The sequence below is a fragment of the Festucalex cinctus genome, chromosome 14 (genome assembly GCF_051991245.1).
Source record: "Festucalex cinctus isolate MCC-2025b chromosome 14, RoL_Fcin_1.0, whole genome shotgun sequence".
NCBI lineage: Eukaryota > Metazoa > Chordata > Actinopteri > Syngnathiformes > Syngnathidae > Festucalex > Festucalex cinctus.
This window is the reverse complement of record NC_135424.1, coordinates 6306991-6334715: the sequence shown is the minus strand read 5'-3', so window position 1 is coordinate 6334715 and position 27725 is coordinate 6306991. Positions and strand designations below refer to the sequence as shown.

At 40.1% G+C, this 27725-nt stretch overlaps 1 protein-coding gene across 4 annotated transcripts; it reads left to right on the top strand.

The window, feature by feature from the left end:
• Positions 1-27542, top strand: LOC144001193 (semaphorin-4G-like). Of its 4 annotated transcripts, XM_077495300.1 has the most exons (16): positions 1-141; positions 217-326; positions 3486-3707; positions 10214-10365; positions 12429-12491; positions 12569-12667; positions 13276-13366; positions 13444-13551; positions 16020-16180; positions 17559-17734; positions 19135-19279; positions 21075-21297; positions 22494-22609; positions 22691-22845; positions 24186-24244; positions 25841-27542. In XM_077495300.1, exons 3-16 carry the CDS (start codon positions 3575-3577, stop codon positions 26788-26790), a joined length of 2631 nt encoding a protein of 876 aa, XP_077351426.1. In that variant the 5' UTR covers positions 1-141; positions 217-326; positions 3486-3574; the 3' UTR covers positions 26791-27542. The 4 variants fall into 4 exon arrangements, with proteins under 4 accessions (XP_077351426.1, XP_077351427.1, XP_077351428.1 ...); XM_077495301.1 differs by lacking the exon at positions 217-326; XM_077495302.1 differs by lacking the exons at positions 1-141; positions 217-326 and adding an exon at positions 7273-7358 and having other exon boundaries at positions 3591-3707.
• The last annotated feature ends 183 nt before the right edge of the window (positions 27543-27725 follow it).

The window sequence follows — 27725 nt, the reverse complement described above, 5'->3', positions numbered from 1 at the left end:
TTTTGTACCTTCTCCTCCCGCGACAGACTCAGTCACATCGTAAACGACGCCTCTTCGCCGGGCATAAAAAGCTGCTTTTACCAGATAAAGTGAATATACAAGGGGAGCCGGAGAGTAAGAGGAGTAAGAGGTTTATGGAAGGTACAAGTGTGAGCGCCGTGGGCGGGTTTGGTTTGGTTTGTTGAATGTTTCCATTTGGTGGCCGTTGATCCGCAGGACTGTCAGAAGGGACTAAAGTCCACTTGGAATTAACTGCTCGAGGAAGACTTCTCATTTCCTGCTTTTTTTGTTTTGTTTTTTTTCCTCACGATTTCTACGCGTTTAAGGTGAGACTAAACACCACCGACTTTCAAATACCTTCACTCATTTATTGTGATATCATGCTCAAAATGTGTTCATATTGTGTGACATTTGACAAATCAATCGACCAGTGCGTGATCTAATCTATTTGAAACCATTTATTGATTTACTGCCACTGTGCCACATGTTATTGGAGTGTATGGGAGAGAAAAACATTTTAAGCGCAGGTGTCAAATTCAAGGACTGGGGGCCCAAATTCGGTCCAAAGTAAGCAAGCAGTTTGAATTAATGGGACATGTTAGAGACGCATATAAGCAATGGATATTTATTTTGAACCCAAACATTCAAGCAACACATGTAGACATACGATATATAAAATTACTCACAGACATATCTTTATCCTCTGCAAAAAAAACAAAAAAAAAACGACCAGCATCACTGGAGATTATGGACTCACTCGCATTAGTTGTGAAGCTCTTCTTTGTTTATATCAGCATGACTGTATTTTACTGTGAGCAAATTAAATTCGTATCAAAAGGCACCACTGTACCATAACTGAACATCATTTGTTTGTGTGGGTTGTCACCGGCTTCTTTCGGCAGTTGAGAAATAAAATCCATCATATTCAGACGTATTTGGTAGCGGAGCAGTTTTGTTCTGACCCACCAATCAGCGGACAGCACCCTGGCTGATTGAAGATGAATTTGTAATATGATTGGTTAACGAAACTCTCATTGCTAGTCTAGTTAAAGTGATACGGGCCAGCACCGTTTCAAATGACCGGGGCAGATTATTAGATTGACATGGCAACATATCGAATTTTAAATCTGATTGGAAGACGATAGACTGTTGCGATAAATTATTACATTGACATGGAACAAATGATTCGAATTGTGTGCTTCTGATTGCATTTAAGCCAGCAGAGAATGAGTGCGGAAACGAACGACACAGTTGAATGAACTCCATGGATCAACATGACCATGTTTGTGCTGCGTGTCCGTGGTACAATGTTTCTGTTCTTCTATTGAATATCGGCTGCATGCACCCTTGTTCTCTTCCTCCAAACAAAGGCGCACAATTTGGCCATTTTTGGGTGACGGACTGATGACAAAACTCAAGCAAAAGCAAAGTGATTCATCCCCAGGAGCGGCTGTCTTTTGTCATAGCTGCGCAAGCAAAGTCTACAGCAGACTCGAGTCAATACAAACAAAAAAAACTGCCCAGTCAAACAAGGAGGCTTATTAAAAGCTCACAATGCCTTTGACTGTCGTCTTTTCTACCCTTTGTCTCACAAAGACACTCATGCATTGTATACAAGCCTATAAGCAAAGAGTGACAAGTCTTTTTTTGTACGACTGTTAATGAAGTCGCCTTGTCATATTTTTCAGCTGCTTTGTAGACATTGAGGGTTGTTCTCGCAGTAGCACACTTTGGTCAAATAAAATTTGTTGTTCTTTTTGTTTCATCAGGCGTAAAACAGTAAAATGAAGAACTGGGTGACAAACAATGGACAGGCCATAATTACTGGTGTCTGTTCAACATCATTACAGTAAAAGCTTGAATTTCAAACACAAGCTTGGTGAGACCCTTTTCCACGCCTACTTGTTGAAAAACATACTTGACAATTATATTCGTGGGTGGATTTCTACTTCCTGGCTTCATAGCTTCCGCCGCCTCGATGCCACTTCTGGGGCTTTCTTTTTGTACTTGTGCGAAAGCCTCCCATCGTCCTTTCTTAAACTTAAGACCACATCAGCACCACTTTGGCAGACTGATGGACCAGCCGTCTGAAAGCATGGAGAGGCCTTTGACAGCCATTTGAGTGTGCACGAGCCAGATAAATGACTCCTAAAGGGCTCCTCAGCGCGCCTCCCCCGCGTGCCGATAAAAGAAGCTTAGACGGGCCTGTAAAGGCAACTGGCACCTTTTCATTGCAGTTGACAGCTCTCAGGGCGGATGGAAGTCCGTCACAAGAGCCGCAAATGCAGTAATCGTTGGGCCCAGTGTACGGTATATTTGCGACACGCTTGATTCAGAGCAGCCAAATTGACCCTATACAATTTACTCCTTTTCCACATTGATTTGGCATCAGTCTCCAGAGTCTTGAAAAGTCAGCCCCCAAAGTCAGTTTTCACCAAGACAGGTTTCTCTTGAGTACTCTATCAAAAAAAGTCTCGAGAAGCCATTCTCAAAACCCCACAGCAAGTCTGCCATTTTGGTTTAAAATGGTCAGTTTAAGGTCAGTTTGGTCATAGCTAAAGTAAGCCTGAAAGTACTTCGTGGATTTATTTGGAAGTTCAGCCCCTGAAGGCAATTTTGTCTAACAACATGACATTGTTGGACAAGTTTGTCACACAAAATAGTCTCAAGAGGCAATGCCTGAAAACACGGTAAGTCTGCCATTTGGGTTGGAAAATTTAGGGTCAATTTGGTTTTCTAAAATGCAGCCTTCAAAACCATTCACTGACATGAAATTTGGTAAATTTGAGTATCGGCAGACCTATAAAGAAATGTTTCAAGAAGCCATGTTTAAATTTAAAAGACACAGGAAGATAGAAATTTTTATTTGAAGCAGCAACCGATTTTGCACAGTTGCTAACAAACCCTTTGTTGGTTGATGGCCTCCAGACATGTTTGATAGCTTATTCAAACCATGGTAATTCTCTCATAAGCTTCCAGGGTATATAATTTGACTGTCAAATATTTTACATTTTACACCCTGAACAGCTGGACAACATGTACTTTTGCTAGAACATCCTCTGTGGGAGCTACATCATACTTTTACTCCAGACTGCAAAAGTAGAAAATTTGCAATTCAGACAGACTACATCATTTTTCTTTTACAGTTGTAACCCTCCCACATGATTTAAATGTATTTAAACTTATTAAAACACTCTTTTTAAATTACTTGGGCCTGTTCTTTCTATCTCACTGTCAATTAGAACATCACTTTGGAGAAATTAAAAGAAGACTCATGCAAAGTTGTCCATAAGCAAAGCAGTTGAGGTTTAGTGTAAATCTAACATTTAAAAAATATCTAATATTCATTCAAACATGAATGTTCAACCAATCCATTTAATTTTACGCAAATGCACTAGCATAATCCCAATCCCATCCCCAAGGCCCTCAATTGTGCATTTGAGTGTCTCTTTATTGTCCCTGCTGACTGTTTTCTCTTCTTTCAGGTCCTTGCAGTGAACCAGGCAGCCAGCGTGTGAATATGTTGGTGTGAGCTTTTTTGCTTTTCACCGAGTGCGCGCATGTGCGTGTGGAGATGAAGGCGGGCCGCTCCTCATCACTGCGGCTCCGGCTGCTGGTTAGCTGCTGCGTGTGCGTGGCGGCCGCCTACCCGTTCAGACCGCCGCTGGATCTCGACGTGACTCCGCGCGTCACCGTCTTGAGCAACAGTAAGCGTGTTTTGGTCTCACTCTTGTCACCAAAGGTGCTCGTTAACCACAACATTAATTAACTCATTCACTCCCAAAAACGTATTTATACGTTTTTTAGGTTTTTGTATGCTAGAGTCTTTGTATGAAGGCTTTGATGCAGTTTCTGACCTGAAGCGGTTGCTTAAAGCGATGGTACTTATTACAAAAAAAAAAAAAAAAAAAAAAAAAAAACGGCCAGCAGGTGGCAGCAAAGTATAAGAGATCAACGAGGTCCATGTTGCAACAAGCTCTTTTTCCCAGTATTTTCAACAGGTTTGTGAATAATGATGAAACTTAGCTATTTCTAATGCTAATTGCTACAGAACATTAAAAAAATATACCGTACTTTTTTTTTTTTTTTTTTTTTTTTTTTTTTTTTTTTTTTTTCCTGATGAAAGAAGAGACACATTTTTCTTTTGGTCGGTTCCATGTTTTGATAGCAATAGAACATGAAAATGGCTGGGAGTGAATGAGTTAAGTACACCCGCACAGTTTATCGCCACCCCCAGGGGAAGTTTACTGTCAAACTAAATATAAAATATCTCCTTTTTTACTTCCTTGAACTGTTTGCCCCCGGTCGCGACGCTCCTCCGACACAGCTCCTCTCTTTGTCCCCCATCCCGACGTCATCTTCCCGCTAGTACTATCGTCGTCGTTCCGTCGACTAGCATCCACGCGCCGTCTGTCGTCTCGCCCGTGGCGCTCCGTTTCTCAAAGTCCTCTTTGCTCAGATCCCCCGCAGAGACCGGCGCAGCCTCGGCTTCTTTGAGGGAGGCGCCGTTACCATGACGACCGTCCTGCTCGACTTTGGGCGACACCTGTGCCGATACATCAACATTTTATCTGTTCGATGTCTGCCGGGTTCATCTGATATTAATACAGTGTTACCTTGACTTTTGAGTTTAGTTTGTTCTCTCAACTCAAAATAGTTGTCTTAAATCAACTTTCGCCATTGTAATGAATGGAAATGCCATTTATCTGTTCCAGCCTCCATTATTATTATTTATCACTCTTCAATATTGTACAGTGCAAAATTATACAGTGATAAATTAATTAAAATGAATGTAAAAGTATAATACATACAGTACATAATACATTTAACTCATTCGCTCCCAGCCATTTTCACAGAAGCAATCCCGTTCGCTCCCGGCTGTTTTACTGGATTGTGACTGATTTTGCAAGGCCCACAGAATATTGTGTTCTGTTGCTATAAAACATCGAACTTATCAAAAGAAAGAAATATACTTTTTTTCTGATGAAAGAAGAGACTTTTTTTTCTATCTGTTTCCATTTTCAGCAATTAGCATTTTGAATATAGCTAAGTTTAATCAATTTTCACAAATCTATTTAGAATTGTGAGTAATTGAGCTTTTTTTTTTCAACATGGGCCTGGTTGATCTCCTTTGCTCTGCTGCCACCTGCTGGCCGTTTGTGTAATAACTACCATCTGCAACTGTTGTTTGCAGTTGAGAGGCTGCATCAAAGCCTTCTGTATGCTCGAGCATAAAACAAAAAAACAACAAAAATGTATAAATACAGCTTTGGGACACTTAAAACATTTAAAAAAAAACCAAAAAAAAAACTAAGTTATTGGGAGCAAGCATTAATATTAGTGTTTTTTTGTTTTTCTTTCTTTTATGGTTTCTGCATACTGCAACATTGATGCTAGTTTTGTTAGCTCTATCTATGCTGCTTTGCATTGTCTGTTAGCATTAAGCTAACAGACTTAAGTGAGGCAAAGTTGTTTGTTTGGTTCAATACACAAGTAATTGTGTTTGTTTTTATGTTCAGATTTCTGGTAAATTTACAGAGATTGGCAATAAATTGAGAAGTGTTTGCTGTCTGTCAAACTGTTGCTTCATGTTGTGAGGTTTACTGCTGTCATCCAGTGAATCACATCATAAAAAAATAAATAAAAAAAATCGTTCAAACCTAAAAGTTAGGTCACTCGTAAATCGAGATACAATCTGCCTCCTCTCGGTATCGTAATCCCGCATCGTGAGCCCACGCACAGGTCCTCCGACATGACTCACCTCCTACAACAATGCAGCTCTAATCTACAATCCAACTCTCGCTCCTATTCATTAGCACGCACTTTTTCTGTCAAAAGGTCCTCCTCGAGTTAATTGACCTTGCTCCTGCGTGGAGGCTTTCATATGTAAACGTCGGCATCCGTGTCAACCGGCCGCTTTAGTATCTTAGCAACCTAATAAAGGTGCAGACCCCCAAATCACCTGTTTTCGCATTGTGAGTCATTCAAACAATTTGCTGAGGAAAAAATAGCAAATCAAGCAAAAATAAATAAATAAATTAGAACAAGCCAATAATGCATGTATGACAGGTGGTACAGAATGGTATAATTATTACCTGTGATGAATTCCAGTGCATATCTGGTGATGAATTTAGTATTCAACAAATGTGCCATATTTTGATGTGCAGCTATAACCTTCACCTCAAGTACCTTAGAATGATGTCGGCTTGTCTTGCTGGCTCTCATTCCCCCCCGAACACCAAATCAAAACGTGCCCTTTCACCCTGAATCTTGTATGCAGCACCTACGTGCCTCGGCTTGTTATTCCCTCATCGTATAACGTTAATGTAACCCCGACCAAACTCTCCCCCGTATCGCTCTCCCAGCGCACGTGCTTTATCTAACCCGAATCCTGTTTTCATACATATGCACTGGGGTGCGTCAAACACACCATAAATATGAACATATCTGATTCGCTGAACACTAAAATGAAGAAACAAACTAAACCGAATATCTGTTGAAAGTCTGCTAGCTTGGGCTGCATTTTTTTTTTTTTTTTTTTAAGTGGAAGTCAATATCTTATATGTGACCTCATTAGTCTAAACATGACATTCTGATTAATATTACATTTGTGGAATAAGAGTTATGAAGCAAAATCCAGCCGTTTTTATGCATCTCAGGGGGCAGCCATTTTGCCACTTGCTGTCGACTGAAGATGACATCGTTAGTCAGATCTCAGGTAACAACCAATCACAGCTCAGCTTAAAAAAAAAACAAAAAACAGGTGAGCTGTGATTGGTCGTTGCCTTAGCCATGAGCAACTGTGATCTCATCTTCAGTCGACAGCAAGTGGCAAAATGGCCGTCCCCTGATATGGATAAAAACGGATGGATTTTGCTGCTTAGCTCATATTCCACTCGTCCAATATCCATATTTAGACTAATGGGGGTGCATACACCATATTATTGTCAAGCAAGAATTTTTGGGGGATTTCCCCTTTAAATAATCGATAAATCATGTCTATCATGTAATAAAGTAACTTCATTTCTGGTCACTGAACGTTTAAACGTTAAAAAGGATGTATTTGTTTATCTTCACATTTTTTGTGCGGTTGTTTGAACGTCATTAACTTTGTTTTATGTTGTAATTTGTAAAAACAAAACAAAACAAAACAAAAAAATCTGCCAGTAAATCTGCTGGGCCTTAGTAATGAAGAGATTAAATGTTTTATTTTGTTTTACTTATTTTCACTGAAAGTCTTATAAATCAGTTCCATTGTGCATTTTTTGACAGAAAAATCTAAGGTGCCATGATGCTGTGATCACACAGCGGAATCTTAGCGGCATCGTCTGGGCTCCGGAGCATTGTGTTCGCCCACGGTGAGCCGCTCATAGTGTGCGCACTCACGTAGGCAAAGTTATTGTCCAGGAAATCCCACGCAGCCATCCGCTAATACTCCTCTTCCTCCCCGCTGAGAGGGAGTCGGCACACAATCAGCCAGCAGGAATGAAACGCGGCGTGTCGGCAGAGGTGGGAGGAAGTTACAAATGTGCAAGTCATATGTAAATCCCGAGTTACTGTGGCAAAAGTTGAGCAAGTCTGAGCTACATTTCAAGCAAGGCCGCTCAAGCCATTTCAAAGTTAGCTTATTGTCAAACTAGATATTTAACAAAATAAAAATACAAATTCATTCATTAAAAAAAAAATCAAAAATGACTGCGTCACAGTTATAGGTGTCAAACTCCGGTCCTCGAGGGCCGCATTCCTGCAGATTTTAGAGGGTTCCCTCTTCCAACACAAGCTGATTCCAATCAACAGGCTCGTTATCAGGCTTATACAGAGCTTGCTGATGAGCTGATCGTATATCAGCCATGTTGGAGAAGGGAAACATCCAAAACCTGCAGGACTGCGGCCCTCGAGGACCAGAGTTTGACACCTATGGACGCAAAAAAACATATTGTATCGCATAAACGTATTTTTTATATATATATATATATATATATATATATATATATATATATATATATATATATATATATATATATATATATATATATATATGGCTGTAGTTTCACCTTACTAGAGCTGCCATGTTTCGCCGCCAACTTCCTGCTACGGATGCCGAAAGGACAACTTCGCGAATGCAGTTAGCCCGAGTAGTATTGCAACCGCAGGTTACCTTCCAGACCTGGTGCCTGCAGGTGGTCGTTAGTTACAAAGTCCCGTGATCCGGGCCCGTCGCTTGTCACTTTCTGCTTTGCTCGTGCAAGCTTTTACTATGTTTTCATTTATTTATTTATTTTTTACTAGCTTCTCCCGCTAGCCACTCTTGTTAGCCACTCCAGCCTACGGCTCCGACTAACTCCCGCTAGCCGCTCTTGTTAACTGCTCCGGCTAATTCTAGCTCGCTCAGTCTTTTTTGGCGTCGCTCACCAGGCTTCACAACGACTGCCGAGTTGCCGTCGCTCGCCGAGATGCTTTTTTTTTTTCTCACACAAAATAAGAATTGGTGGTGGTCCGTGATCTTGCATGCTTCTAATGCTATTCTTTGACCACTTGACGGCGCTAGGGATCACTGAATGTCCCTTTTAAAACAACCACAGTCTGTTTAGCTTAAAAATGCTAACCTGCCACGCAAAATGACATCAAAACAACAACACATCTCACACAGTGCTTCTCGAGAGATAATTCAGAGAAAGAACTGCCACAGCTGATGAGAATCTCAACTGGCACAGGAGCTGATTTACTGTACTTGGTGACCATAAAACACTTGAAAGTGCATATTGCTTCCTCGTGAGTGGATGGATAGGTATTTAAAATGTAAATCAGGAGCACAGAGCGAGCCAAAAGCCACTAAATTGCACACCTTCGTTGATACCTGCCAACGTCAGACTACTTTTTCGCATATTTTTGCGTCTGGAACGTAACCCGCCAAAGAGGTTCACCATTTTGGATTTTTTGTCTGATCCTAAAACCTTCTCCCTCACACAACGTCCGTTGAATGTTGCTGTTACAAAACGCCCAAAGGTGGTTGTGGTGTCAAGTTTACTCAAGTCAAGTGGCACCCTGATAGACGGTCCGTTTTGCTTACGCAAGCCCCGAGGCGTCGTCACAGGACCTCGAAGTGAGAAGCTTTTACCATGAGAGCAGCACATGCAGTATGCTGTATGCCATCTCTCTTTGCTTCATGCTCACAAAGAGTCAACCTCATTATAGCATATACAATATTTGATGTCACATATAGGCTGCAGGGAACTGCCAGCTGAAAAGCTTCATTTTCTTTTATTTCTGTTGAGCACTATAGCTATGCAGTATGACGATACACCCTTATATCTTAGCCAAGCTGACTTTTTCATTGCGGCTACAGCCCAAATTGATACGAGAGCAATATAGTGGAAAGTACTTTCTCACCACGTTGCATTTCTATTGACTGAGAAGTGTCGCAGAGGATGACTACATGCTCACACAGTATCTGAACATTCATTGACATGCATGAATGGGCTTGTGTTGATTTTTAAATCCTGCTTTTCCTCATGTAATGTGTTCGGAGGCGTTTATTTTTTGATTAATAAACTTTGTCCACTATACCACATTTTTTTTTTTTTTTTTTTTTTTTTTTTTAAAGTATAGTTACTGTGATGCCCTCACTGATGAACCTTCAGCTATTTAGTTAATGGAACAAAAAACTCTTGACCACACTCACTAGGCCACGTCCCTTAAAGGCAACACAGATACTGCAGTATGTGCAGTAATTGCATTGTGTTCTTAAAAAAAAAAAGTATTTACTTTCTTTTTAATATGTTTTATCAAGTGTTTATAATATATATTTCTTTCCACATAACAAAATGTTTTGTTTTGTTTTGTTTTTTCCTGGGCTGGTCGAAAAATGGATGGACGGAACAGATTAATGGCATTTCAATTGATTTCAATGAGGAAAATTTACTTGACGTACACTGGTGCCTTGACAAATACATTTAAATTTTTTCTGTTACCAAAATCTCTAAAATTGTCTTTCCCCATTACAAACTAATGGAAATCCATGCCTTGTTTGTTCAAGTTACAACAAGCTTGGTCATGAAACGGATTCCGATTCATACCACTGCATTGAGTTGAAAATGTCATTCTCTGCATCTCCCACAAGTGGGCCAGTGTGACTGCAACGTTGGAGTAAAGAAAGAGATTGTGTTGCAGATGTTTTCGCACGATGGTGAACCGATGCCGCGTGTGCCCGCAGGTCTGCCGGGCTGCAGGCGCTTCAGCTCCCCCTCGGCCGTCAACTACAGCACCATGTTGCTGGAGGCTGACAGCCAGCGCCTCTACATCGGGGCCCGAGGGGCCGCGTTCGCTCTCGACGCCGCTGACATCTCTGCCAGGCCTGTGCTCACTGTGAGTTTCTTTGTTTGTTTGTGCTGAAAAGCGTCTTTTTAGCCGACCTCGGCTCTGTTTGCATTTAACTCCGTTTTTGAAGAAACGTACCAAAATCCTTGTGGATGCTTGTGTAAGCATTTTTGAAATGCCAGAAACAAAAATGGCCATGACATATTGTCTATTTCAGTAATGCAATTTTGGAGCTTCGGAGTGCTTTAAGGGCTGACTTGGAGCCAATCACAAGGAGGAGTCATAAAATATAATCTATGGAAAAAAAAAAAAATCTTTTCAAATCTAGATCAGCAAATTTTGAAATAAGTGCAGTCTTATCCCAGAATGGTCACGCTGGACAAATTTGTTAAGTGCTGAGGTTGGATCCCAAAAACGAAAACACAAATAAGTTTTTAAATATTTATTCACATCGAGAGGCGTGGAACAAACTTGACTAGACGAGAAACAAAGAGAGTTGCACAGAGGAACAGTGGTAATAATCCGACAAAAACACACATTTCTCAGACAGCTTATATAGACAGTGAATCGATCTGATTGGTTGTGGCTAGACATGTGGGTAACAGGACTGACATTGACTCGATAACAAGATTAAAGATTCTTGACATCACATATCTCCTGACATCACATAGCGTCTTACCAGTTGAAACTAGTTGCTGTTACATGCTGATTGCATCAGAGCCCAAACAAAGCACAGTCATGACCCAAACATAACCCTGTCATGACCCAAACATAACCCTGTCATGACCCAAACATAACCCTGTCATGACCCAGTCATGACCAAATTAGTCAAAGAAAATGTACGCCAAAGAAAAACTAAAAGTGGAAAAAAACAACAACATTTGAGTTAAATAAACTAAAAACAAGTGCGCTTAAAAATAAGCATGAGTAACAAAAACTGCATTTTACTTTTATAAAACGAAATGAAAATAATTTTTGGGAAAATATCCTTCTTTTATGTCTTTGTCAATTACCGGTAATTTCATACCTGAGCTTTCGAAGGTTGACTTCAAATGTATTTCTTTCAGTATTACTGTACGGATGTACAGAAGAAGGAAGGTCAAACAGTCGTTAGGAATTATAGTTTACTTCATTACAGAATACTTTTTGATTTTTTTCAATGTTGCATTAACAAGTAGTCATAAAAATAAAACAAAACTAAAATGAAGCGTTTTTGGAAGAACAAACACTAGTACAAACTAACAAACCTGCTCTAAAAACAAATTAGAACTAACTGAAATTATAAAATAAAAATAAAAATGAAATTAACAATAATGAAAAATCTGGAACACGTTGCCAACAGTCAAAAATCTGTTAGAGTAAATGAATCAATGTTCAGTTCAGTGCCTGCTATTTCGAATCATAGTAAATTAGGCCCCTGCGTTTTAGCATAAATTAGCATGGTAGCTAGCTACAGTGCCTCAACCGGTCTTTCCGGTCTACCGTGCATCTGGAAAGAGCTCAGTGCTTTCCTTTTTTGCTCAATACTTTATCGATGCACCTTTGGCAAAAATCCCAGTGTCATTTTGCATGGCATTATTTATTTAGTATCAGTTACAAACTGTGAATGTGACTGTTCGGGAATTACCAAATCACATCGAAACTCATTAAATGGGAGTCAGCACACACCTGCCACCATTTGAAGGGCCAAATAAAGTTCAGATCTTCTAGTAGGCTTTTCCTGTTTTTTGTTTACTTAGAATTATTTACTTAGGTGCAGTTACAAACTGGGGCTGTAAATCATTTTTAGTGGGAGAAATGAAATTTAATAAAATATGTTTAAAAAAAAAAAGTATTACGCTTATTTCTGGATGCACTCAACTCGATATCCTACTGTTCATTCTATTCATTCTCTAAAGAGACTTACAGTATAGGTGCTAAAAATAGCCAAAATGTTGGCATAGGGAGACTGAAAGGCAGTCTTTGATCATTGGAGCTCGTAATATGCATGCTAATCACTGACTCTGGAAATTCCTAACTGAAGGACAAAAAATAAATGTGATCATTCATACAACAATAGTCGGTGCTGTGTAACCCGCTCTTGTGTCTGACTGTGCGTTTTGTTTCATCAGATTGAGTGGGAGGCCTCCCCCGAGCAAGAGCGCCAGTGTCTTCTCAAGGGGAAAGACAACAAGGTGGACATTTAACTTTTCCATCCATATCCTCACTGATTTTTTTTTTCTTTTTTAATCTCCTCTTCCTGTTCCACCAGACGGAGTGTTTTAATCACATCCGCTTCCTGCAGAGGTTCAACTCTACGCACCTCTACATGTGCGGAACTAACGCCTTCAGTCCTCTGTGTGCATATATAGTATGTTCAACCCGAGTGCGACCCTGCTTTCATGTTGCATTTACATATATATGTCGCTGATTTACACATCAGGGTACAGTGGTACACATCTGTGATTTTTTTTTTTTCCACTCACGAGCCCTCGCTTGGTGAAATATTTTTGCTTTATTTTGACAGCCTATTTTGTACTCAGATTTGAACCCTGAACCTCAGAGCAGCGAGGCAGACGTGCTAACCTCTACTGCACCGTCACAAGATTTCTATTTTGCATTCTATTGATTGCATTTATTTGAACGTTCTGATATTCCAACCTTGAGGTTGACAAGGCTACATTGACGCGTGTCTGTGCTGTATTCCAGCCTTGAGACCGACAAGGCCACAGGCCCAGGTGTGTGGTTGTTATGCCAACACAAAGCTTTCAGGGATGCACGAGTTGGAAACACATTGCTTTAGTAATCCGTTCATTTTCCACAGCACTTTTTCTAAACAGAATATGCTTCCAATTTGTTTATTGTGTTCAAATATCGTGTGTTTTAATAAAGTAAGCTCTACTAAATTTCTGGTATTTTAAATTCTGTCTATGTCGGGAATATTCACTAAAGTCAGTCTCGTGGGTTTTTTTTTTCCAGGATTCTGAAAAATTTGTGATGTCTTCGCCCGAAGAGGGCCGAGACAAATGTCCCTACAGCCCGACAACGGGGTACACCGGTCTCATCGTTGGTAGGTGACTTTCTACAGATACCAGCCACCTTCAAAAAGAAACACAAATTCCCGCGATGACTTTGGTTTTCTATCAGACCAGGAGCTGTTCACCGCTTCTCAATATGAGTTTCGAAGTTTCCCGGATATCCGACGCAATTCTCCCACTCTGAAGACGGAGGATGCTCCCACGCGATGGTTGAATGGTAAGAAGACACATTAAAACACTTTTGTTTTGTTTTGTTTTGTTTTGTTTTGTTTTTAATCAGCAATTGTATAGTGCAACGATGCATATTTTCATTGATTTATCACATTAAATAATTTTCTTTAGAATTAAATGTAAATTGAAAAAAAAAACGTCATCAAATCAACAGTTTTACATTTGCAAATGAATTGTGTGATTATTAATAAACTGATTCTAAATAACAAAAAACATTCAAATTAATCATTTTAAACATATTTAACATATTTTAATTTATTTTACAAAATAATTGGTTAATGAATTATAATATAATTAATTAAAAATATGTGTAAAAGTTGCAATTGTTTACACAAGCAGGATTACATGTTTTCTTTTATTGAAATGTATTAATAATGAAATAAGTGGAAAAAAAGAAAAAAGATACAAAGAATAAGAGGTAGGACTAGATAAGTTTTTAACTTCTTCCTACTCCCTTTGAACAAGTAAATCATCATGAATGATTGCTATGTTTCTTTTTTTCTTTTACATTTTTATATGCTACTTGTTTGTTTATATGTTCAATAAAAAAACAAAGAAACAAACAAAATATTTCAATTATTTTTCTGTTAAAATTATATATTAAAAAAAAAAAACTGTAAATTATATGATCTATTTTATATGCACATTTTACATACACTTTTTTTTAAACACTTTTTAAAGAGCTTTATTTGAGCACAAAACCATCGATACACTACAGGATAATAATAACTCGAACAACAACACAAAAATGAAGAAAGGAAGGGAAGACAACACATATACACAATCAGGGAAACCTGATATCAAAGTTCCACAGATGACTCAGAATAAAACCTTAGAAGACACTTTTTTACCTCATCACCAAATGACCTGACCCAGGTATCCATTTTTAAAAATATCAAACGTGGCCCTTTACTACAAACGCGTGCCCACCCCTAAGATAACCGTCTCGGCATGTGGCAGGATAAATCAGATTTTTGTGTTTGTGTGGGGATTGGGGGAGAAAAGCCTGAAAAGCTTGCAGTGCTTGTCTCTGTTTCATTGGATATTTGCCAAGCCCACTGAGTGAAATCGAGTTATCGAGCCGTGCATCTTAATGCTTGTTTTCTAACAAGCGGGATCAGAACGAGCCTCTCATGTTAGTGTCAGTGATGGCGCTCAGAACATGCATAAACATGAGCTCCAGATATAATTGGCTCTCATTCTCAACAGGGAATAAAAATCGGTCCTTTACAGTAGTGGGAAGTAGTACTGATACTTTACTTTGTTACTGTACTTATCTGTACTTTACTTGAGTATTTACTTTCCTGAAAACTTTCTACTTTTACACCCCACATTTGAAAACAGATATCCATACTTGCACGTCCATCTTACTTTGTTAAACTGCGTTGGTCCGTAAAACGGACCAACATGAGCCGGCGGGGGGAAAAAAACACATCCTTCGAAATTTCATTTTTTCTTTCAGTTATCGTTAGCGAATTAAACATTTTTTGTTAGTCAGTGTACAACGTTAGGAAAGCTATGGAAATACGTCGTTCTGATGGTACATCGTTTCCGTCTATTTGCAGGGCATAGGGACCATAGGTGTCAGTTTGTCCAATGGTGAAATAACACGTACAGAAAAAAACTTTTTGTTTTTAATCTGTCCCATTCAGTCCTCTTTGAAGCTTCATTTTACTCAATTTAAGCACTATCAAAGAATGTCACAGCTAAAATGCTGTGAATAGTTGAAAATGACTTAGCACAACCTAAAACGAACATGAACTCATTTGCTATCAAAAACGTATAAATACGTTCTATTTTAAATGTATTCAGTGTCCCAAAGACGTAGTTATACGTCTTTTATGTTTTAATATGCTAGACTAGAGCATGCAGCTTCCCAACTGCAGAGAACGGGTGAATTTTTTTTTTAGTAATTACAGAAACGGCCAGCAGGTGGCAGCAGAGTATAATAGATCAACTAGGGCCATGATGAAAACAAGATGTTTCCTCATAATTCTAAGCAGATTTGTGAATAGTGATCAAACTTAGCTATATTCTAATGCTAATCTCTGCAAAACGGAAACACATACAAATATACTTTTTTTTTTTCCTGATGAAAGAAGAGACTCTATTTTTTCTTTTATTTCATGTTTTTATAGCAATAGAACACAATATTCTGTGGGCCTTGCAAAATCAGTCAAAATCCAGTAAAACAGTGAAGGGGATTGCTTCAGTGAAAATGGTTGGGATTGAATGAGTTAAATCACTTCAGTATGATTCCTTGCACCTAGTGAACTTTTTTTAATTGTTCCAAATTACCAAAAAAGTAAAAATGATTTGTTTTCTTCCTGGTTACATTTGTCCTGAAGTACATTTCAGAGTCTACATTTGTAGATTTTCTTCAAAGACTCCAATCAGTTCACAAGTATTTTGACTTGACTCTCCCCCTGTGGTCATCTCTCCTCCCTCTTCCAGAGGCCAACTTTGTAGGCTCAGCGCTGGTGAGGGAGAGCTCGAGCAGCAGCACGGCGGGAGACGACGACAAGATCTACTACTTCTTCACCGAGGGCGGCCAGGAGCACAGCGCCACCTCCGGCGGCCACAGCAGGGTGGCGCGAGTGGCTCGGATTTGCAAGGTGAGCCAAAACTTGGCTAATGATACCCGAGGCGGCTTTACCGTAATGATGGAAGGCATTTGTCGCGAAGCCCTGGGGATTATTACAAGAGGAGAGGATAAATGTCTTGGAGAACGGAGATGGTGACAGATTCATCGCTGTCTTCATTGCAACTTATTTAATGCTTTTTCTTTGGGAAAGACCAAGTCGAATTGTTGTGTGTAATGTGGATGAATGTATTGGGACACTACACAGGGACTAAAATGGAATGAAATATTGGGACCGTGTTCAGGAAGGGCAGGCTTAATCTCTCAGCCTTTTTTGGATTAAAGGTGAAAGTTCCTCAAGAGTCCAGTTGTGGACTTCTCAATTAGTATGACCTCCGTGTGACCCATTTCAACCTTTATGACCCCACAAGTGAGTGACCATAGAATTTTTTTTTCTTTTTTAAAAAAGAAAAAAGGACATAGAAAATGTAAAAAAAAACAAAAAACAATTATATATATATATATATATATATATATATATATATATATATATATACATATATATATATATATATATATAAATATATATATATATAAAATAAGAAAATTATTACTTCAAATAAGCAAAATTATCTGCCAACAGAACAAAAACATTTTACTTAAATTTACCTGTAAAACTTTGAAAAATACGAAAATATTACTAGGCCCATACCAACCACAGCGGTCTTGAAAAAGCAATATTGACTTTTTTTTTTCAAGTAATTTAAAGAACTATTTTCTTAAAATACTTACATATTCATTTACGTTTGGCCAACTTTGCCTGAGTGTCAAGCAGGGAGGTAGCAGGTCCCATTTTTTCCATGACCCAGCCAGGTATTGAACCCACAACCTCCCAAATTGAGGGCAGACACTCTCAAGAGGAAAAATGAGTTTACAAGAAAAAAATGCTGAGGAGCTATATTGCACTTTTGTCTGATTGTTTTCAGACGTGTTTTTTTTTGTTTTTTTTCCCAATTTAGCTTATCACTAGATTATGCAAAATCTTAAAATAAGAAAATTCAATTCGTGAAACCCGAGTTCAGGGCCTTTGACGTTGGTTAGTTGTCATCTTAAAATGTGTAAAATGTTTGTTTTAAGCCTCAAAGTACTTAAAACTGTCTGTTAACACGCAATGCCAAAACTGCTTGATCAAATAAGATACTTATTATTACTGTACTTAATTATCTTAAAATAAGCAGAATGATCTTGTCTGACAAATTTATTTTCAGTAAAAATAACTCATCAAAGCAAAATAAACAAATTTAGGTTAAATTTAAGTTTTTGCAGTGTTCCATGCCATCTGGGTTTCCTCCCATGTCCCAACTTGAGCCAGGCATCTTTTCTTTTTTTTCTTTCTTGTATCTGATGCACAGGGAGACCGAGGTGGCCTCCTCACTCTCCAGAAGCGCTGGACGTCCTTCCTCAAGGCCCGGCTCACGTGCTCCCTGCCCGAGTACGACTTCCACTTCAACGAGCTGCGCAGCGTCTTCGCCGTGCCGGGAGACACGCCGCGGGACACGCTCTTCTATGCCATCTTCGGCCTGGGCTGGTGAGTAGCGGGGAGGGGGGGGGAGGGTGATGAAAGTCGCAGATATGTTAAGACATTAAGACAGTCGGAGCGAGATGAAAGGTGGGATGAGAAGGCCAAGATGGTAGCAAAAGAAAATGTGGCGGGGAATAGATTAAAAATGCAGGTTTGAATATGATTCAGAGGGGTGTCCAAACTTTTTCTTTTGAGGGCCACATACAGAATAATCAAAAGATGTCAGGACCACTTTGACATTGTCTGACTTTATTAAACAAGCTAAAATTAATAAGTCAATTAATTATGTACTATATAGTTTAGCTGGTGTTTAGTTCTTTGGGATTTTTCTTGATTTTTGTGGTGGCCCATTCCCCCTCTATCACACAAGAATAGATCCGCCCCAGCCCTCAGCCAATCTCTACATTCAGAATCAAAGGAAGAGTAATCGGTAACAAAAGGACAATTTTTAAAGCACTGTTTACTTGACAATCTTAGTCAATTCAAAGGAACATGGAGGAAAATATTTTTGCTTCTGGAACTGAAATATCTGACTTAATTAAATTACAATTCTCTTTTAGATTTAAATACCGTAGTTACTTTGCATATCTAGAAAAGCAGGCTGTGTCAAAAGTTATTTTTTGTAGATGCTGAGGGACCCTAGAAAATGGTTGAGTGGCCACAAATTGCACCCGGGCATTAGTTTTGACACCACTGGTCTATAGAGAAATCAGAGTTACTACTGTCCAGTAAACCCTCATAATAACTTGTGACATCATTAATCCGCTCCAGTGTCCCCCAAAAACACTTCTTTGTGATATTTTTTCATATACATATATGAAAATAAGAGCTCTGCAGTATTGCATGTCACAAAAACATACAGTAGTAACAAATAAACAGAATTAACACATTATTGTAACATTGACGCTTGTTTCGCTAGCTTGTTTATACCATCGGTTAGCATTAAGCTAACAGATTTTCGGAAGACAAAGTCAATACATGTGTAAATTGTCTTTGTTTTATGTTTAGCTTTATTGTACTGTGTGTTATATTTGTCAAATAATTACATATGATACAACAATTTTTCCAGAAAGAGTAGAACCGTGTTTTACTGTGCTGCGTTTCAACATTCTCAACTCCTTCTTCTCACCTCTCACATGTTCGACATGTCCGTCCTCCTACTCTCTAATCTGCTCCTTCCATCTCTGCCAGAAATCCTCCTGTGCCTTTCCCTCTTCCCATTTATCTTGTTATTTTCATCTTTTTAAACTAGGTGCGCCACTGATCTACTGTACTTCTACAGCGGTCGCCATGGTAACGCCGGGTTTATCGCTGTTGCCTCTCACACGATGTACTCTGCTCTCAGTCACTCTGTGTGTGCGTGTTTGTTTCTGTTGTTTTTTTTTTTTTATTTAATTTTTTTTTAGGAAAAACATAAAGGCGTCTGCGTTGTGTCGCTTCTCTCTCTCTGACATCCAAGAGGCCTTCCGAGGGCCTTATATGGAGACACAGGACTCTGGCTCTAACTGGAAGGAGTACAGTGGAAAAATTCCTGACCCGCGACCTGGAACGGTAAACACTCACACGCGCACACACGCGTTAAGTGGCACCTTGATGTTCGAGTGCACCAACCTACGAGCGCTTCCATTTATGAGCCTTTTTATTTCGGCAAATAATAATGGTACAAACTGCTGTAGGCCACTACTCAAACCCTAGACATTCACACGCAGAATCCATATACAGGGAGTCCTCGAGTTACGTTCCTACGCTAGCGATGTAACTCAAATTTCGACTTATGTCAAACTTCCCCATTAAAGTCAATATTTACATCAAACTAATTTGCATAGAAAATCCAAAATACATTAAAATAAAATAAAAAAACAAGATGCTGTCCAACTGAAGTCTTTGCCGATGTTTGTCAGTGTCTCTTTTCTGCAATCTGTTTATGATGTCTAGCTTCGTTTCCATGGTAATTGCTTTTCTTTTGGCGGGACCAACATTGATAGAAGACTTTCTTCTTTGGAGCCATGATGTGGAAAAAAAAAGGGCGAAAAAGCCAAAGATACTCCCACAAGTGCATTAGCATTAGCTAAGGGCTAAATAGCAGACGAGGGGAAAACGCTACGGGCTAGGCTATATGGCGGACGAGGAGCCAAAATGGCGGCCCGGGCGTAACTGTTGTAAAGTTGAAATACCTTAGGTCGAGTGCGCCTTAACTCGAGGACAGTGTGGCTTACATTCCCCTCATAAGGTTATAATAAGCTAAATGAAGCTCCTGCCTCTCAACAGAGATCAAATGTAAGTGATCCTTAGCAGAGATCCAAAAAGGAGGCAGATTAGCAGATAGTGACTGATAACGAGGATGAGTCTGTAAAATGAGGAGGGCGAGACTCCGAACCCCAAACGGCTTATACCACTGAAACCTCTTTCCCCTCCAATTAACTGCGGCGTGCAGATTTGGCGGCGATGTCTTAAGTAGCGCGACAGCCCGGGCCGTGGCTCACTTAGCGAAGAGCAGACATTATCCGCCGCGCTGTCACTTGAACACTTAATTTTGCTATTACACGCAGAGCGGTCAAGGGAGCGGGAAAGCCGCTTACACGAGGCAGCCGCACTCATTTGAGAAACGGACCCTTGGATGTTCAATCAGGTGTTTAGAGCTGACTGGCTAAATGGGGTCGACATTTCTTTGTATGCTTGATAACGTTTTAAGCCTTTTGACACCGCATCATAGTTCTGTTCTAACCATCCTGTTTTTTTGTTTTTTTTCAGTGGCGGGAAGTAACAAAAGTACAAATGCTATCTAATGAAACCCAACTGTTGTGATTCACTACTTAAAGAGAAAGTCAACCTTAAACATTTCTTGACAATAATATGCGATATGTGATCTCACTCTTCAAAACGTGACATTCTGATTAATATTACATTTGTGGAATATGTTATGCAGCAAAATCCAGCCCTTTTTATCCATCTCAGGAGGCGGCCATTTTGCCACTTGCTGTCGACTTAAGGTGACATCACAGTTGCTTCAGGGCTCAGTGAATGACCAATCACAGCTCACCGGTTTTCTGAGGCTGAGCTGTGATTGGTTGCTACCTGAGACCTGAGTAACTGTGATGTCATTTTCACTCGACAGCAAGCGGCAAAATGGCCGCCTTCTGATATTGATAACAATGGCTGGATTTTGCTGCTTATACCGTACTAAAACTAGTGGGGCTGCATAGAACATATTATTGACAATAATTATTTGCTGGGGTTGACTTCCCTTTTAAATTACAAAAACACACCAGTTAAAAATATGTACTTTTGCTACCTTTGCCTCTCTGCTTACCAAAGACTTTATTCGCCCTATTTTCCGCCCCTTCAGTGTATCACAGACGCCACGAGGGCCAGGGGCATCAACGTGTCCACCTCTCTGCCCGATGACGTGCTCAACTTTGTCCGAAGGCACCCGCTGATGTCCCAGCAGGTCCAGGCTTTCGACCGTCGCCCCCTGTTGTTCAGGAGGACCACAGACTACACACACATGGCCGTGAACGCGGTCCAAGGCTTGGATGGGCAAGAATATCATGTATTATACATGGGAACAGGTGGGTGCCAGTGGGAAGCAACTTGTCATTTTCCAACAGTTACCTCATTTTCAGTCAACCCTGGTTATTTGTGGAGTTCATGCAAATGAGAAACAAATGTGAATAATGGATGCCCTCCCCTGAAATTTATAATTACCAGCCTATGTAAATAGTTTACACCGCTCAGTCTAAAATTATCAGTTTGTCTGCTTTTTCTCTTTCTATTTATATAATACTGTACATTAATAAATGTTTGTGGTGAGTATGATGATTGATTTAAATACACAGTAAATTTACTATGAACAAAGTCTATTTAGTCCCACTCTAAACAGAGTAAAATTTACACTTGGAAGAGGCTAAAATTTTAGAGTAAATTTTACTCAAACTTTTTTTTATTGTGTATGAGAGAATTGGTCTATCCCATGACAAAAATCTAGTAAAGTATATTTTAGGAGGATTTTTATTTATTTATTCATTTATTTATTTATTTTTTTATTTTTTTAGCCCATTTTACTAGTTTATTAAAGCGATACGTGACTCACTGATACTTCACTTATTTAGCCCATTATAGCAATAAAAAGTTAATATTTTGTCTATAATTAATTTGATACTTTCATTATTTTTCATGTACAATTAGTACCTTTAAAAACGCGTTTTGCAACTTGCTGTCGACTGAAAATGACATCACAAGGGCTCAGGTAACCAATCACAGCTCACCTGTTTTCTAGGTTTGGTCATGTGACATTCACAAGCTGAGCTGTGATTGGTTACCTGAGCCCTTGTGATGTCATTTTCAGTCAACAGCAAGTTGTAAAATGTGTTTTTAAAGGTTCTAATTGTACATGAAAAGGAGGTACAAAGATATACTAAGACTGGGAGTAGATTGGCTCTCTTGAAGTGGATTGTTTGCTCTCTACCCTTGACTGACTTTATTTTTTATTTTTAAATAAACTAGTAAAATTTAGTCAAAAGCTCTCCTTGCAAAATTTTACTTAGTATTTATGAGTGAAATTTTTTTTTTCGTGGCATAAACAAATGCTCTTGTAAACAGTAAAATTACTTTGGGTAAAATTTAAATATTTTACTCTCTTCCAAGTGTAAATTTTACTCTTGTTTAGAGTTAAAAGTAGTTTTACGTTTAGTAATCAGTGACTGCTTCAGATGATGTAGGTGGCAGCGTTTGAACGCATACTTCAGCCTCGCTCTGTTTTGTGCAGATGAAGGCTGGTTGCACAAGGCCGTCCACGTGGAGGGTCGGCTGCACATCATCGAGGAGCTGCAGCTCTTTGAGGAGCCGCAGCCTGTGGAGCGCGTGCTCATCTCGCTGACATATGTAATGTGTCTGATCCACACACATACACATCCACATTCACATGCTTGTCACAGCATTTATTATTTTTCGTTTGTGAAACAGTTGAGCGTGTACGTGGGCTCTCCGTCGGGCGTGGTGCAGCTGCCCATGTTCAACTGCCCTCGGTACGCTTCCTGCTACGACTGCATCTTCGCCAGGGACCCTCACTGCGCCTGGAGCGGACACCAGTGCGTGGACGTCGTGGCGTACACAGACAAGTGCGTTTCTCTTTCTGTCGCCGAGTCTGTGAGTGAACGAGGAGCATTTCACAAAAGGACCGCTTTCCATTTTAGTCAAAGTGAGGGCACATCCTTCGAGCATTTAATGAAATGACAAACACAATAAACGTGGGTGGGAGAATTTGTGCGTATGCTTTCGTGTGCGTGTTATCAGGTGAGGTGATCAAAAAGCTGCCGATCGCCTTTTGACGAACCTCAAACAACGCTGTGCCCTGTCACAGTGTCCTTTCTAAGAAGTATTACGTAATCGCTCTGTTGGCAGAAACAAGCCTGAAAGTAAACACGGTGTGCAGCTGTGTACTCCGAGCCACGTTTCCAACAAGTGGGTACACTTTTAGTTGCCGCATTATGGTGTGAACTCTTGCCACATAAATGTTGGTTTAATTAAATCTGCACTTTGGAACAGTTTTCCCAAAATATCTTGACAATAACCTTTTTAATTTGACCGTTTATGACATAACATTTTTTAATTAGTAGATTAATACATTAGCTGTTCATAATGGAAAGACAGGGTTCAGGTTTGGATTTCCTGCCCTCTGTCTGCAGATGTGATGTCATGTGCGCGTTGTGTATGTGAAGGGAAAGTGCAGTTGCATTTTTCGGCCACAGGTGGCAGTAGCGATTCAAAATTCAATTTTCTGCGTTCAGTACACTTTAAAAAGAGAATTGTTGAAGCAATTTAAGATTATTGACCAACTTAAAATGCTTCAATTGGTAACACAAAATTAAATTAAGTTAATCCAAAGTTAATATATTAAGTTTAATTAATTATGAGTTCATTAAACTTAATATATTCATCTTTGATTACCTTTGGATTAAGCGAATATATTAACTGCAATTGGCTGGCAACCGGTTCAGGGTGTACTCCGCCTTCTGCCCGAAGCCAGCTGGGATAGGCTCCAGCACCCCCACGACCCTTGTGAGGAGTAAGCGGTTACGAAAATGGATGGATGAATATATTAAGAGTAATGAACTCAAATCAATCATGTGCTACCAATTGAAGCATTTTTGAAGTTGGTCAAATTGGTTCAACAATTTTCTTGTAGCTTTAATTAAAATGTGTGAAAAATATTGGTTAGGTCAAATTTAATAAGCAACAACTCCTTGCAGCTAGCATGTACACAATGAGGAACATATGTTACATAAATACCTGAATTCAGCAGTTAAATATTTTAACACAAATAGAAATAAGTACACGTGAACACATTTTCACTGTATCCCAAATACAAAACCGCACAGAGTGTTCATGTTGGAGCGAGAAACATCAAACATGTTTATGCTTTGCGCTCATGTGTTGTTTTCTCACCTTTGCCTCGCAGATCCACGTTAATTCAGGACATCCAGCAAGGGAGCAGAGGGTGCGACAACACTCAAGCCGGTACGTAAAAAACTCCAAAAGGTTTGCTATCAATGAATGCCAGTGATGAAAGTGAAATTAAAAAGTCAGACAAAAAAAAGAAAGATGCCTAGTTGGGCGTGGAGACCCCTTTTGAAAGTTGATTATGCACACGCTCGCTCCTCTGTTCTTTTAATCCCATTCTGAGGGAGATCTGCTTGATATTCATGGCAGGCGAATGCTGCCTTCTTCCTCGCAGTTTCAATCTGATCAAATGTGGCAGCTCCTTGTTTTGGGCTGTGCTAGGTGATAAGATGGCTGAAAGTAATACAAATTTAAAACTTTGGACAGCCTTTGATATATAATATGCATTAGATGTCAAGGAACTGTTTTATGAAATACGACGCAGAGGACATTGTCTACACTGATATTTTTAAAACGGTATCTTGTCTGACCTCTTGGTTAAAAAAAACATGAACCAGGAGTGCAGGAGTATTTGTCAGATTGAATCGTGAAGCTATGCATGAATCACAATTTTTGGTGTTCGTTATTGTTCACGAAAACTAACAAAATAACTGAAATTAACATTCTGGTTAATAAAATTAGATTAAAATGAGAGTGCTTAGTATTTCTCAATGATGTTTGGTCTTTTCAGACCTCAAACTCAAAATTCAGCACTCTATAATATGAGAAATGTAATTTGGTTGTTTTTACAATAAATATTTTATGCTATTAATAATATACTTTTAAGCTTATCGGCCACTCCTCCTGGCTGACGTGCGCCGTAACAGAACTTAATTCATTTCCGGTTTCCGGTTCTAGTTAACTTGTATGATTTTCTACCAAAAGTCCAGACACGTATTAATTTGCATTCTATTTTGTTCTTCGATGTTCTTGGCTTTAACATTCCAGGCAGACTTCTGTGAAAAGTGTACTCAATTACCCAAATACTTAATTCCCGTGTTAAACAGTTACATATGTGATTTTTAGGTTAGCATAGCAATTAGCATGGCGTCTTTCTTTGTCATAGTTAGCTTAGCAATTAACATTATGTCTTTCCTTGTCATTCCTTTTATGAGAATGATACTTGTCAGAAATGTAACTTATTCGCCACCACAGAGGCAGTCATCATGACAGGCTTAGGAGCGACTTCGCAACGTGTTTAGCCACACTAGTAGCTAGCCAAAGCTCGAGCCGAGCAAGCTACCTAAGTAGCGATGCTCATGCCTCCAGATTCCAGACTAGTGAAGCTTTTTTGGGACCCTCACGGCGGTTGATTCTCTGTTTTTTGCTATTCAGTTTGTTTTGATGAGGCACAAAACGCAAATTTTACTATAATTAACTCGGGTCTTGCATGCTTTGTGTTTATTTAATGTATTTCGATATTACTGTACAGAGCAAAGAAGGTCATTCAGGAATTATTATATACAGTATACTAAAACTAATACAAAAAAAATGGAGCACTTTCTATATATTTAAACTACCAAACTTGTTTAAAAACTCAATATGCTGTAAATATACATTTAAAAAAAACTAAAGTCAAAATAATAATAATAAGTTAAAATTAAATGAAAACTAACTACTGATGAAAAATCTCAAACTACACTGTCTGAAATTGGACTTTTCTCATTTTTCCAGACGTGTCCACAAGCAGCCGCTCCGTACGAGTGGGCGACGACGTGCTCCTGCAGTGCGAGCTCAGCTCCAATCTGGCCACGCCGCTGTGGACGCTGGATGGCCAAGAGCTGCACGGCTACGGTCTCAGTTCAGGTTTCCGCACCGGCACCGACGGCCTGCTCATCATCCGGGCCCGCCTGGACCAGAGCGGCCTTTACACCTGCTACGCCGCGGAGAACCACATCAAGGTCGCGGTGGTTAGCTACAACGTCACAGTCGCTCCCCAGCCGCCCCTTCCGCCCACGGAGGACCCTCGCCGCCGCTTCACTGTCTCGCCGTCGCCCACTCCCTCCGAGGGGGTTCCGGCACAAGCGCCTCAGATGCCGCGCTCCGAGTTGCTGTCCGCCAAAAACATGGAAGCCCTGTATCTGTCCCTCATCACCATCCTGGGAAGCCTTTGCGTTGTTCTCTCCGTGGTGCTGTTCTACCTGGGCTTCTGCCTGAGGTTGGGGACCCGAGGGAAGTACTCACTATCAACGGCGGCCGCCACCTACCCGGGCGGCAAGAGGCACCACAGGAAGCAGCAGCGAAACTCCGCCCACTTGGAGCTGAAGACCATCTCAAGTAACGGACACGGCGTCCGCAACGGTATCTCCAAGCCGCCGAGTGGCGACATCCGCGACGGAGGCTTCCTGCAAATCGTCCCGGGCGAGGCTTACACGGAGGCCTGCCGCCCGCCGCCGGCCCCTCCGCTGCCCACCGCGCCCGAGTACAACTTCCCCAACGGGTTTTCGGCCACCCTGCCCAGTGTCCTGCGGCGGATGAACGGAAACAGCTACGTGCTGCTCACCCAGAGCGACGCGGAGAGCGCCGCGCCGCTCTGCTCGACTTTCACCGACGAGCTCAACAGGATCTTGGAGAAGCGCAAATGCGCTCAGCTGATGCCCAGGCCGGATGAGAGCTCCGTGTAGCCCGGGGACAAAGACTTCCTTTATTGAATTTTTCGGGGGGTGAAATGGAGGTGGGAGCAAAACTTTCTACCTCGCTTCATTTGTGCCCTGAGGGACACCTGCACCCTATGGCGAATATAAATAAGAGCGTGTGGAGACTTCCATATTTGGCTGGACTCAAATCCAAATGGCAGCTAGCCAAAGTATGTTTTCACTGACTGGGTGCAAATATGGACCTATGCATTTTTAAAATGTGTCACTCACAATTTTTTAGACTCAAAATATAGTGACTAGAGCACTGATGGGAGAAGTGCTGACCGTCCTTCCATGCAGATGGCTCAAGTTCATTGACTGATGGGACAAACTGAAAGTCCCAACAACCGTTGAAAAATAGTTTTGGCTTTTGTGGGAAATTTGCAGATGAACCCTAAAATGCGCTTTACACAACCACTTCTATGCCTTTCAGTGACTCCTCCAGTATCTCTGCTGATGACACTATGAACTATTTCCCTCTGAACATCCTGTCTGATGCCTTGCATGGCATTCACAAAAAGTTTTGTTCTATAAGAATAATACTAGACCCACAAATGCATGTAGTTGCCTTAATTAACAATATGGTAAAATACTGGATTCTGTTTTAAATAATTGGATACTAATTTCTTGAAGGCTTTTGAAATGTCAAACTCCTGACTGAATCTCCGACCAATAACAATAACATTGCATTTGGTGTACAGGACGTTGTTTTTTTATGATTAAAATCATTTAAAAATTAATTATAATTGAATTGAGATAATGTAATGATTACAAAACAATCAGAGAAAAAAAATGTGTTCTTATGTTTACTTTTGAATGAATATGTCGGTGTTCTTTTTAAAGGCTCTAAAGGACTGGGATTCCAACAAGTCAAAGGACTTTTCGGGTTTATGAGGACAACCGTCCTCAGACGCCACACAAAG

Coding starts and splice junctions, on each gene's coding strand:
- LOC144001193 (XM_077495301.1), top strand. CDS start 3,575: ATGAAGGCGGGCCGCTCCTCATCACTGCGGCTCCGGCTGCTGGTTAGC. Junction 10,366..12,428: donor CTGCCAGGCCTGTGCTCACT/GTGAGTTTCTTT, acceptor TTGTTTCATCAG/ATTGAGTGGGAGGCCTCCCC. Junction 21,298..22,493: donor TGTATTATACATGGGAACAG/GTGGGTGCCAGT, acceptor TGTTTTGTGCAG/ATGAAGGCTGGTTGCACAAG.